This window comes from Netta rufina, assembly GCF_964035555.1.
Source record: "Netta rufina genome assembly, chromosome: 5".
Classification (NCBI taxonomy): Eukaryota; Metazoa; Chordata; class Aves; order Anseriformes; family Anatidae; genus Netta; species Netta rufina.
In genome coordinates, this window is record NC_140128.1 from 42,847,465 (window position 1) to 42,859,890 (window position 12,426).

General features: G+C 36.2%; 1 protein-coding gene across 1 annotated transcript in view; it reads left to right on the top strand.

Annotated features, from left to right (window-relative positions):
• Positions 1-12,186, top strand: part of LOC311210143 (mucin-5AC-like) — a gene marked incomplete at both ends in the record, with an annotated part of 48,478 nt that extends 36,292 nt beyond the window's left edge. The window contains 14 exons of the mRNA XM_084287932.1: positions 151-353; positions 1,249-1,423; positions 1,605-1,855; positions 3,290-3,473; positions 3,860-4,058; positions 4,967-5,145; positions 5,414-5,483; positions 7,045-7,222; positions 8,588-8,710; positions 8,821-8,919; positions 9,693-9,821; positions 10,579-10,627; positions 11,249-11,363; positions 11,982-12,186. Of these exons, the coding sequence (XP_084144058.1) occupies positions 151-353; positions 1,249-1,423; positions 1,605-1,855; positions 3,290-3,473; positions 3,860-4,058; positions 4,967-5,145; positions 5,414-5,483; positions 7,045-7,222; positions 8,588-8,710; positions 8,821-8,919; positions 9,693-9,821; positions 10,579-10,627; positions 11,249-11,363; positions 11,982-12,186 (2,159 nt within the window). The remainder of the gene's footprint in view (positions 1-150; positions 354-1,248; positions 1,424-1,604; positions 1,856-3,289; positions 3,474-3,859; positions 4,059-4,966; positions 5,146-5,413; positions 5,484-7,044; positions 7,223-8,587; positions 8,711-8,820; positions 8,920-9,692; positions 9,822-10,578; positions 10,628-11,248; positions 11,364-11,981) is intronic.
• Positions 12,187-12,426: the final 240 nt, after the last annotated feature.

Genomic DNA, 12,426 nt, shown 5'->3' on the forward strand with positions numbered 1-12,426 from the left:
ATACAAAATACTGCACCATACCTGCTGCTATGAAAAATACTAACTCTGTCCCAGATGAAAACAGGACGCCTGGATATCTAATGTCTGGTTAAATTTTTATTTTTTATTATTTTCTGTCTCTTTCTGACTGCATTTTCTTTCTTTCTTCAGGTGATGTGATTTACAACAGAATGGACAGTGATGGATGTAGGTTTTATGCCATTTGCAGTCAAGCATGTTCAGTTGAACGATACACTGGACCTTGTAATGTTACTACTCCTGTAACCACTACTTCCCCTCAGACACCTACTGTAACAACATCAGCTCCACCTCCTCCTTCAGGTTGTGTTTCTAGTACTTACCCTCCACTACAGGTATGTAGTTCCTGTTTTATTATGATGGCTGAAATAACATTGGTGGTAGTTTGATACCAGAAAAGAACTGTCAGCAGTCTTTAAAATTTACACATCCAGATTGTCAGAATAAACGTTGCTAGTGATGGACAATGTACAACATAAAATTTTTATGTGCCTACTTTATATATATATATATATAAAATATATATATATATTTTGCAAACTAAGAAAAATGCACTTTTTTTCTTACAATTTCAGGGATAGCAAAATGTGCTTTTTGATTCACTACATTGCATAAGTAACAAACCTTCTTAGTGAAATAAAAGAGCAAATCTTCTTATGTATTTTCCCTCTTGATTAAATGGAAAAATCTAAGCTACCACGGAAATTTGTAACTGTTTCTGTTTTCCTATCCTCTTCCCAGTACTTTTTTTTTTTTTTTTTTAATGGTGATTGTGCTGATAGTGAAGTACAGTATGCATATACATGTATACTTATCCAGTACAAAGGATATCAGTTCCCTTAACTCAAAACCCATCTCACAAACTCTCAGAAGAGCTCCTAATGTAGAATGAATAGATGGAATTAAGGCTTTACGTCCTTCTAGTATAAAAAAATTGAATTGCGTAGAACGCTGTGAACCTTCTGCTGCCAGCGAAGATTTTCATTTTAGTTCTTGTTCCAGATTTGGAAAGCAAAACAATTTCCAATTCTCCATACCATGGTCAGAAGAGTGAATACCTCTGGTCAACATCTTAAATCATTAGTACCACAAATTCAAAAGAAGGAACTTATATACTTTGCTTTCCAACAACACTGTCACTTGAAACATTACACAATTGAACTAAAAATATGAGTAAAATTCATACCTGTTTGCAAATTCCTGTGATAGCAATTCTTGTTTATTTTGCAGCCTGGTCAGAGACACAAATTATCCAACTGTACAGAAATCATCTGTGAGGGAGACAACAAAATAAAAGTATTCCAACAAACCTGCCCACCAGTAAAGGAAATTACCTGTGCAAACAAATATCCACCAATACTGGTACCTGATGAAAATTACTGCTGTTACCACTATGAGTGTCAATGTAAGTACCAGTAGATTAAGGAATTGCATTTTTGGAAATAAGCAAAACTTTGCACAGAATATATAGGGAGTTTGTTTTCCTAAGTTTGCTCTTGAAATTGTAGTATATTCACTTCATTCCCTAAATTCTTTCTTCTACATTAACTTTCATGTTAATCCTCTAAATATTTTCTCCCTACCAGGTGTGTGCAGTGGATGGGGTGATCCTCATTACATTACTTTTGATGGAACCTATTATACTTTCCTTGAAAACTGCACTTATGTCCTGGTGAAACAGATTGTACCTAAATACGACAACTTCCGTGTTTACATTGACAATTATTACTGCGATTCAAAAGATGGACTTTCCTGTCCTAAATCAATTATTATTTTCTACAAATCTGCAGAAGTGGTGCTGACCCGTGAACTCATGAATGGTGTGATGACGAATGTGGTATATATTTTTCTTAATTATTACTATATTTTTGAAAAAAGAGAAATAAGGTCCATAGGCCTTACTGATTTTCATTTGAAATATAGCCTGTTAAGAGTATCAAATCACAGAGGTGACAAGGGCAGAGGAAATCATTAGTTAAAAAAATGATTATAGTAATTTCTTTAAACTTAGTGTCACAAGCAGCTTAGCACTACGCAGGTATGAATACATTATATGCGTATTTGCATGTGTATAAATGACACTAGGAAACAGATGAATACAGCTGAAGACAAAAAGAATGCTTACACTGCTACTTGATCCATGTTTCATAAAAACTAATGCACTGTGCCATTCACTTCTGTAAGCAAACACATTATGAAGAAACACAAATGCGAATTGAAAGCATCATTTTTCTCTCATGGTCAGACTGGTGTGTATCCCATAGTGGCTGGCTGACTAGGAATTGCTTCCTTTGCATGGAGAACTTCAGGCACTAAACAAAGCTATAACATGAATCCTTCTCTGATCCCTTGCTGGGAAGAGTGGTATAGCTGAAGAAGAGGGGTGACCAGGGGTGTCACTTCATTTTAGGATCCTAACTCAGTGTTGGCAGCCAATGAAAAACAGAAGTCAGTCCCAGTGTTACACTGGGACTTTATTAGGTGGTTAGAGAACAGAAAGAGGTGAGATGATTAGTTTGTCTTAATATGCACTCTCCATCTTCTGAGCCAGGCAAACCTCTCCTTACTTACAACCAGAAAGTCATGCTGAAATAATTGGTCCAGTGGTTCCCTGTGAAAGAGAACAGTAACTGACTGTTCTAACCCTGACTTTATTTCAATTCAATTATAAAAAAAGTTGCAGAATAACTCCTGACAAAAAGTTATTAAATGAGTATGTCCACCTCTTATAAAATACAGACTACAAATGCTTAGATTAAAGAATAAACATGATCACTAAGTAAAATTGGCAATGGGGACATTTGACTTCATTTTGAGTTCAAACAACTCTTCTAACATCACACAACATGTAGTTTAAGGATGGTGTGATTTTGCAGCAAAGTTATTACACAATAATGGCAGGAATATTTCTGTAGCTAAAGAAAACTACCATTTTTTAAATGAAGAATATTTACATTAAACAAAATTGTGAGGGATACAAACAAAATACTTGAGTTTAGAATGCTGTACATTAGCACACAACCTGCACTAACACAGTACTTAGAAGCCACTCAGGTTATTTTGTCACACTATAGCAACATAGCAATAGAAGCTGAGAAATTAATGCATTATATGTTGTTACTGAAATGCAACAGATTGGATATGATGCGCAACAATACTGAGTTAAGCATGATTATGAAGATTATAAAATGTGTTATTGAAAACAGACAGAAGCAGTGCTTATTCTGAAGCTGTGTTTGTTTGTTTGTTTGTTTTTTAACTCTGCATTCAGATGTATTTCAACAAAAAGATTGTCCAACCAGGCTTTAAAAAGGATGGCATTTATTTCTCCACACTTGGCATCAATATGATTGTTGAAATACCAGAAATTGGTGCAACCATCACCTTTAGTGGTCTGATTTTCTCCGTGAAACTTCCATACAGTAAATTTGGCAACAATACTGAAGGACAATGTGGTAAGATAGATGTATTAACAGTATTTTCCCCGCCCTCTCATAGTTAATCTCACCCACTCTGGCTATGAAGGATCATGACAGACAGAAATATTTTGAACAGTAGTAAAATAGAATCAAGAACAGTTCTGGTCTTCATCTTTTGTACGACCAAAAGTTTATTATTTCAGCAACCTGTTTTTTTGATTTGGGGTTTGTTAACTAAATTGAAATTCATATCACTATAAAGAAAGCAGTCCTTGTGAAGGAGGACACCTTACACATTTCATGAGCACATCACACCTAAACTTGACATCAGCACAATAATGTGTGGTGATGTAGATCATCATCACCACATATTGCAGATGTGGAGAATGAGGCTTATATAGCTTGTCTCTGATATCTTCCAGGAACATGTACAAATAACAAAGCAGATGAATGCCGCTTGCCAAGTGGTAAGATCATTTCTTCCTGTCCCCAAATGGCTCATCACTGGCTTGTTGGTAACAACACATCGTGCACTGGAGTACCACCACCACCACTCGTAACCACACCTCCACCAAGGCCTCAGTGTAAAGTTCCTGAACTCTGCAAGATTATCCTGAGCAAGTAAGAAAAAAATAAAAAATAAAAAAAAAAAAAAAGAATGAATTTGCTCTTTCCAGACAGAAATGTCTCAATATCCTATGAAATGAGTAAGAAATGTAACCCTACCATGTAATCATAGCTGAAAACCTCAGCCTAATGTCAGGAAATATATAGTAAAGGGCCTCTGAAAAAAAAACTCCTCTCCTTTAAGGACATGCACCCAAAGATAGCTGAGTAAGGCAAGGTAAAATCAGAAAATGAGGGAGACAGCCAGCACTGAAGTTCTTAATTCCTGGGTTGCTATCATAAACATTTCTCCCTCTGCTTTCCAGAGTATGTTTACTCACTCTTAGTCTCACTATTAAATTAAGCACTGAACTTTAAAATTGAAGTGAGCCATTAGTCCAAAAGGTAAAGAACTTGGTTACCAACAGGGGTAACAAAGCAGATAGAAACATAGCCAAAGTGTCTTTCATTCTTTGTATATGCTAGGTGCAATATAGAGGTCCAACACCAACAAAGGTCTGTTTCCTGCAGTATTTCCTATGCTTCTGTGAGCTCTGGCAAAAGTTTTTTTTCAACTGTGTCATTTGTAAAGGCCATGTCTGCACACTCACTGTAGTGTCTAATAAGTTATAAGCTATTCTATGTGCAATTTTTCTATCTCTTGGATACTTTTAGCATCCTTTTATCACCTATCTGATGCATTTGCCTTCTTCATGAAATTTCTGATGTCAGGCTGATGAAGTTATGTACACTTACATACACACAATAACTATTAGCCTCTTTAGAAAAAAGTAGAGATTCCAGCTTCCTAGACTTTCCCTTCCTGAGTCTATCTCCCACATTAGTGGCCATTTTTACATTTAACTGTTTGTATATAATGACTTGTTAGCATTAAAAGCTTTTGCTGTCTTTTCTCTCTGCAGAGTTTTTGCAGAATGCCATGATGTGATACCCCCAGAACCATTTTTCAAAGGATGCGTTTTTGATGGGTGTCGCATAACTGAAGAATCCATGCAGTGTTCCAGTCTGGAGATATATGCTACAGAGTGTGGTTCTAGAGGTGTCTGCATTGACTGGAGAGGAAAGACAAACAACACCTGCCGTAAGTATTGAAGAACTCAAAAATCTGTCTGTAAACCAGTAATATGTGGTTACTGTGGCTTACTGAATAAAAAGTGTTTTATTCAGTAAGCACATCGTGCATCTTACAATTGACTATCATATTTTCCCTACAAAAATTCATAATTGACAAAAGGCAGCAATGCCAGAGTCCCTTTGGCTGCAAGATGATCTACTATCAATTTTTTACCTACTATCTACCATTAGATCCCCTTTCAATTTTTAATCTTTTGTCCTTTTTTCCCATATAGCATACAATTGTCCAGCAAACATGGAATACAAGCCATGTGGGTCCATTAATCCTGCTACCTGTGAGCAAAGGTATGGAAATATCAAAAAAAACAACTGCTTCTCTTTGTCTTTTTTCTATTGTTACCTACCTATTTCCCTTACTAAGTTGAACTATTTCATAATTAAACATCTCATGAATTTGCATACTTCATTCGAGATTTATATGTATCAGTCAGCTCTATGAAAATGCACTTGTTGTTGCACTTTTGAAAACATAAATCCTTTTGTCTCCTTTTTATCTGGCATGGCAACCTTCTGTACATGCCTCTTTCTCTCTCCAGCTTTAGTGAAAAAAAAACATGGTATTCAAATATATACATTCCTCCCACCCTAGCTCTGTGGACCATCCTGGCTATGGAGTAACTGAAGGATGTTTCTGTCCTGAAGGAACAACACTCCTGAGTGAAGACAGCAGCATCTGTGTTTCTGAATGTTGTAAGTACTCTGTAACTAGTTTGGGGAATAAATAGAGGTCTGGATTAGTGGTTATGAGGCCTGAGTTCTACTGCCATCTTTTACATGGTCAGTCCATGGGCAATTCCATTTATTTAAGCTCTTCTAAACTCCCATCTAAAAACAGAATAATAAACAATACCCCCTTTTCTCCATCTTCTTTACTTACATAAGACTTGGCAAGACGGAAGAATTCTGTCATTTATATCTCATAAGAACTAGTCTGCATATTCATTTTCTTGTTTTATTTATCTTCATAATGGTTCTATTTGGAACTGCATAAACTTATTCATTTTGTCAGTTTTCAGTAGTATAAATCTCCATTCCTATTTTTTTTTTCCAGCTTGTAGGGAACCAAATGGAGTATACAGAGAGGTGAGTATCACAATCAACTTGATTTATAAAGTACAGAGAGGTGAAGCAAGAGGATTTTTCAGGTTTCACAGGAACAAAGTTATGCTTAAGTTTGGAGAGACTTTCATTTTTTTTCAAACATTTGTTCCCCTTCAATCTTAAAAAAAAATAACTCTGAGTGTGAAAGCAGAAACCACATTACTTCCTAAGAAATTAAACAGCAAATAATGGGATAGTCTTTCAATAACCATCATCTCACAAAAAAAGGGAAAACAGATGGCGTTAGTGGAACTTTCGCCATCTGCTTCTTTTATTTCCTCAAATTTGGTCTATTAAAGTAACTAGAGACAAAGTTGCAGATGGGTAACAAACTTTACCTGTTGCTGATAATGCTGACAGTCTGCATTCTTAGCTCCTCAACTGCATACAAATTACAGAAATTTATCTCTGTAATCTAATGTGTAAATGAGTATCTCATATGATAGTTTCTTATTCAAAAACGCATGCAGAGTTCAATTCCTTCTAGTTTAGATCCCTGTATCCCTCGGACTAACACTACTAGTAAATAGAAATTGTAAGCTGTGTGAACGTGAGAACATGCTGAGAACCCTAGTGACCTCCAGAATCTTCTCTTAATTAGATTCAGTTTGAGGGTTTCTTATCAAAATACTAGAGCCATGAAAAAGATTATGTTATTAGGTATCATTATATCCATGACTAAGACAACTAGAAACAAATAAGTTGATTTTGTTTTGAACTTACATATGTGTTTTTTTTCATACAGCCAGGAGAAAAATGGACAACAAATTGCCAGGAATGTGTCTGTGACAGACACACTCTCAGAGTGCAGTGTACAAAACATGTATGCTCTATGCCTCAGCAAAAAGCTTGTTATGAACCAGGTTACATTCCTGTTCAGATACAGATACCAGAAGATCCATGCTGTACCAGGACTGAGTGCTGTAAGTACTGTTTCAGTTCTTTATAATGGGAAATATACTATATTCATTTCAGGGAACTACAGCAGTAATTTTTCTTTTTTTTATACTTTGCATTAATCTCATTATGCTTTCTTAAGGTTTTCTTGCAACATATTTACTAGAAATTGGAAGAGAACAAAAATAAAGATGAATAGATTTTACCTAGACAGACACAGGAAAGTAACTGTAAATCTGCAATTTGACTTTTGGAAGGAAAAAAGAAAACCTTTAACACTTCTACCACCTGAAGCTATTCAAAACCTCTTCTTTTTCAAAGACCAGCATAAACTGTTTATCTTACCTTAAAAGATCTCTTGAATTTTTAAAAATTGTTCAAGAGCCTCTGGAGAGCCATCAGATTTTCCAGTCAGTATAGATTTCTCTTTAGAAATGCCTTTCCAGCAATCACCACTCTATTCTCCTCAGTGAATGCTTTGTTTTGCAAAGGTTATAGAAAAGCCTGTTCACTTTAAAAATAGCTGGGCGAATATACTGAAATAGGCATTAAACTAGTTTGTGTATTTTTTTTTTATCTACAACATTGTATCTGCCTCATTGAAAAACTTCAGAAGTTCATAAAAAAACAAACTTGCTAAACTTGCTTTTGTATGAAAATTGTGAGTTCACTACTTTATATCTTTTTTACATTATACAGACTGTAATACCAGCCTCTGCCCTGAGGCCACACACCAGTGCTTAGAGGGACAGGAAATAATCACAGTAACACAGCCTGGAAAATGCTGTCCTACCTTTGAATGCAGTAAGTACCATGCACTTTTTTCAATGTGTTACTCAGAGCTATGAATACAAAAAACTTAAAAGAGAAAGACGCGAGTTATCAGTGTTATTATATTGGGCCAACAAAGCAGCAGTTTCTTCATATACTTCTGCTTCTTAAATTTTGTACCTCTATGACACTCTTTCTTCCTTCTTTCCAGGACATGGCTGTGTAGTCAATGAAACCTACTATGCAGTAAGTACAAAGAGTAACTCAATAAAATACAACTTTACATTGATTCACAATGCAACATTTCTGAGATCACTATCATAGACCACATTTGGCAGAAAGGCCTGAGATAAAACATTATTAATTGAGGCCAGCATATCAACACCCTTCCTACAAGCAAGAACATTTTCTGCTCTACTTTATATATTAGTAGAATTTACTTTGAAAATGAGAAGCATGGATATTACAACAGAACCTCTGCTTAAATTAAACAAACAAAACTGTAAATTAAATATATTTAAGGATAGTTTAGCCCATATGCACAGATCAGCTTTGGTCTGTGATGTACATACAGCAACTTTCTTTCATTAATAACGATTTCTCTTCTGACTTTTCCCCAGCCTGGAGCTGTGATACCATCAGGCCCCTGTGAAACCTGCACCTGCTCTGAATCCTCTTACTCAAGCCTTCAGCAGGTTGCTGTCAAGTGCCAGCCTGTTATCTGTGACACCTACTGCCCAATGGTGAGTACTATTTTGCAGTCAGTAATTCCTACCCCCCTCAGTTCAAGTAGCTGCAAACACGGTCAGTGTCCTGGCTCAATGGCATTTCCTCTCTCTTTCTTTTAAACCAGGGATATAAGTATACAGTGGAACCTGGAAAGTGCTGTGGCACATGCAAGGCAGAGGCCTGTATAGTGATCACGGAAGACAACACTACACACGTGCTTAAGGTAACTAACCCTGTTTCAGTTCACTTTTGGTGAACTGTTAGCCTTTTCATTCTTGTCTCTATTACATTCACTTCCCATGTCTTTTCTCATGTTAGACTAATGCTTATTCAAAGGGGATGAACTGTCTCACGTGGCTTGAACAGCGTCTTGAGCCATGAGGCTGAGGCTTCTGGAAGCAACCGTGACACTGAACACCAGCTCTCAGAACTCAAAATCAAAAAAATATATTACATATATATATGTGAAAGCAATGGGTTACCTTATTTGCCTTCAGCTCTGAAAAGGCAACACAGATTTTGCTCAAAGCATAATTTTGTTTTTCTGTCTGTGGAGGAAGTTTCTGCTCCAAACAGTGAGTCTCGAGGTAGCTGAGAGCTTTGGGACACAGTAAGTCAATGAAAACAGCAGAAATTCTGCCATGTATCTGCATGTCATGCCATAAATTCTCACAATACAAATTTATGTCATGCCATAAATTCTCACAATACAAATTAGTCTTTCCAGATGAGTCCACATACTTTTCCCATGTATACAAAAAAAACATTACCATATCCAGATAAAAATATGGATTTTTTACTTGGTTAATGAAAAAGACTTACGGCAGTATGATAATATAACAAGTAACCACCAGCTGCAATTCAAGGACATTATTCAGAATAATCACATTGCAATACACTGCAATGACAGAACACTGGTTGTTTGGGAGGGGCGGGTCGTTTCATTTTTGTGCAAGAAGAGTTTTATTCACCTATATCTAATTTAATTACTTTCAGATTGGAGAATACTGGCATCAGCCTGGTAATAACTGTACAGCCTACACATGCGAAAAACACAACGGACAGTTCATTACAGTCATCGTAAAGAAAACCTGTCCCTACTTTAACCCTGATGACTGTGAGCCAGTAAGTACTCTTCTACCTATTCTCATGTTTGTTTGAAAAGATTGCAGTGGTTAACACCAGTGATAGCAGGATCATGATGTCCAATGAAAATACCTAGAAGAAGCATCACAATTTTATCCTCTGTGAATCTTGTCCCCATCAAATTTCACTTCCAAAAAGCAAATTGATATTCAAAAGGTCCATATATCCTCACTGAAGCAAAAGGATCACAGTGTAATGCTTTGGATTCCTAAAAGTGCCAGGTGACTAGAAGCAAGAATCTTAACAGAAAATAATGGGATTTTTTTCCTAAATTTTTTTAATTCAACCATTGATAGCAAAGGCAAAGGAAAACAAGCTATTTCAGTTCACATTAGTCAATTTAATACAGGTCAGGGTAGATCAGAACCAACCCCAGACATCTGGGGATTCAGTATTTCATTAACTGTGTTACTCTGTCTGACATAATCCTTCATTTGCACAGACCTCGGTCCCTCAAAATATCCTACATGTGCTACAAGCTTTATTTTGAAATTTTACTACTGAATTCAGGTGATAGCAAAGTAATTACAGTCTCCCCAATGCCTGCTTACAAACAACTCAATATTCAGTTGTAGTAGTAGTTATGTGCCTTTAATATTTAGCCCTGCTTGAAATTAGATTCCATGTCAATACAAAGAACTTTCTGGCACTAGAGAAACCTAAGAAGCAGGGAAAATATCCGCATTAGTATGCAGATATGAAATGTAAGTTACCTTTTTCTGTTTTCTCACTCAAGAATACCATCAAGCTATCGGATGATGGATGCTGTAGAGAGTGCTCAACAGGTAAGTAATGATAATTTTGAATAAAAGCATCATATGTGCCTTATTAGGTGTATTAGTCCGACTTACACAGTATATACAAAGACAGAAGAGGTGAACAGATCAGGTGTGGGACAACTGTCTTGCACTGGGGTGAGAAAGATAGTAAGGGACAGAATGTTTCCAGCACACACTTTAGGGCATTTGAAAACATGGATATGGAGAACTTTCCCATCCCTTACTGTTAAATATGAGCCTCCTAATGAGATGGCGAGGACTCTGTTTATTCTCCAATTTTCACAGATATATTCTCTTTAAGGAAGAAAGTGAAGATGGTCGCAGGAGGTGGGTGTGCATTGAGCAGTTGCCACGGCACTGTTCTTGATTTCTACATTCTGTACCAATGCTGCATAAGGGAAAAGTAGTTTTCTATTTGTTCCTAAAACAAGGAAGGAAAAAAAAAAAAAAAGCCAAAAAAAAAAAAAAGCCATCATTTAGATATAAGCAATTAAAAGAGAAATGCATTGTGACCTAATTTTCTATTTCAGCTCCATCCATCTCAGTTTTGTACTAAGAATTGCCTATCATATACAGATATCTATCAACATGGACATATATTTTAAAATATTTTCTCTTGGTTTGTAGCAAAAACAGGTTGTAAGAAGCACAACACCACTACTGTCATCAAGCACCGTGGATGTGTATCTCCTGCACCTGTTGAGATGACATACTGTGAAGGCAGCTGTGATGCTTACTCAAGGTAAGTGGTGTAACAGACAATTGTGGTCTCCTGTCTTCTATTTGTTACAATAGTGACATAAATCAAATTTCTAGTTATTTTCTAGTATGTCCAAAACCCACCCAGCTATCCCATTGTGCTAACTAGCATTTTTAACAGACACGATGCTATATTAGCTTTATTACCTCAAGACTCACCAGGTCTTAACAGTCTGTTCAATGTGATAGTGAACAGACCTGGATTTTGATCTTGCCCATGTAAAAGTAAGGTTATTTGTTTCGTACTAGTCTGTCATTTTGGACTGGCTTGATATATGATCTGGATTATTTCATTCACTTTTTCTGTCTTAAGGAATCATAGAATCATAGAACTGTTTGGGTTGGAAGGGACATTTAAAGATCATCTAGTTCCAACCCTCTGACACACTTTCCATTAGATTAGGATAAAGAGCTAGATTCAGCCATTTTTACAATGAGAAACAACTTCTATGTCACCAAAATCCTCTAAGAATAGTAATATCAAGCCATATCCTCACATGCAAACACACAACAATTGGTTATACTTAGTAATGGATGAGAGGGGCATTGATATGTCTCACATAATTTCTGAATCTTTCTCTTCTGTTGGTTTTCCAATCAGATATTCTCAAGAGGCAAACATGATGGAACATAAATGCTCATGTTGTCAGGAAGTCCAGACTAGCATAAGAAAGGTGACTCTGACATGCAGTGATGGAACCCATCTTGATCACTCATACACCTACGTGGACCAATGCAGCTGTGTGGGTGCTGAGTGCATTCCCCAAGACACTGTCAACCAACAACAGCAAACAGGCAATATATGAGGCAAAGACCTCACAAGAAAAAGGGAATGTCTAAAATTAGAACTAAAGAGAAGCCAAACAAGAGTTGAACATAGACTAAAACAAACCTTTGGGAAAAGAAAAAAAAAAAAAGTAACAAAAGCAGCTAAAATTTTGGACAAACAGGTAATATTTTCTGCATAAAAGCTCAATATATCTGTCTAAATTATTTCAGTTTTCATCACTATTTTATCTCATACTGGTTTTCATTTCTTTTCTTTT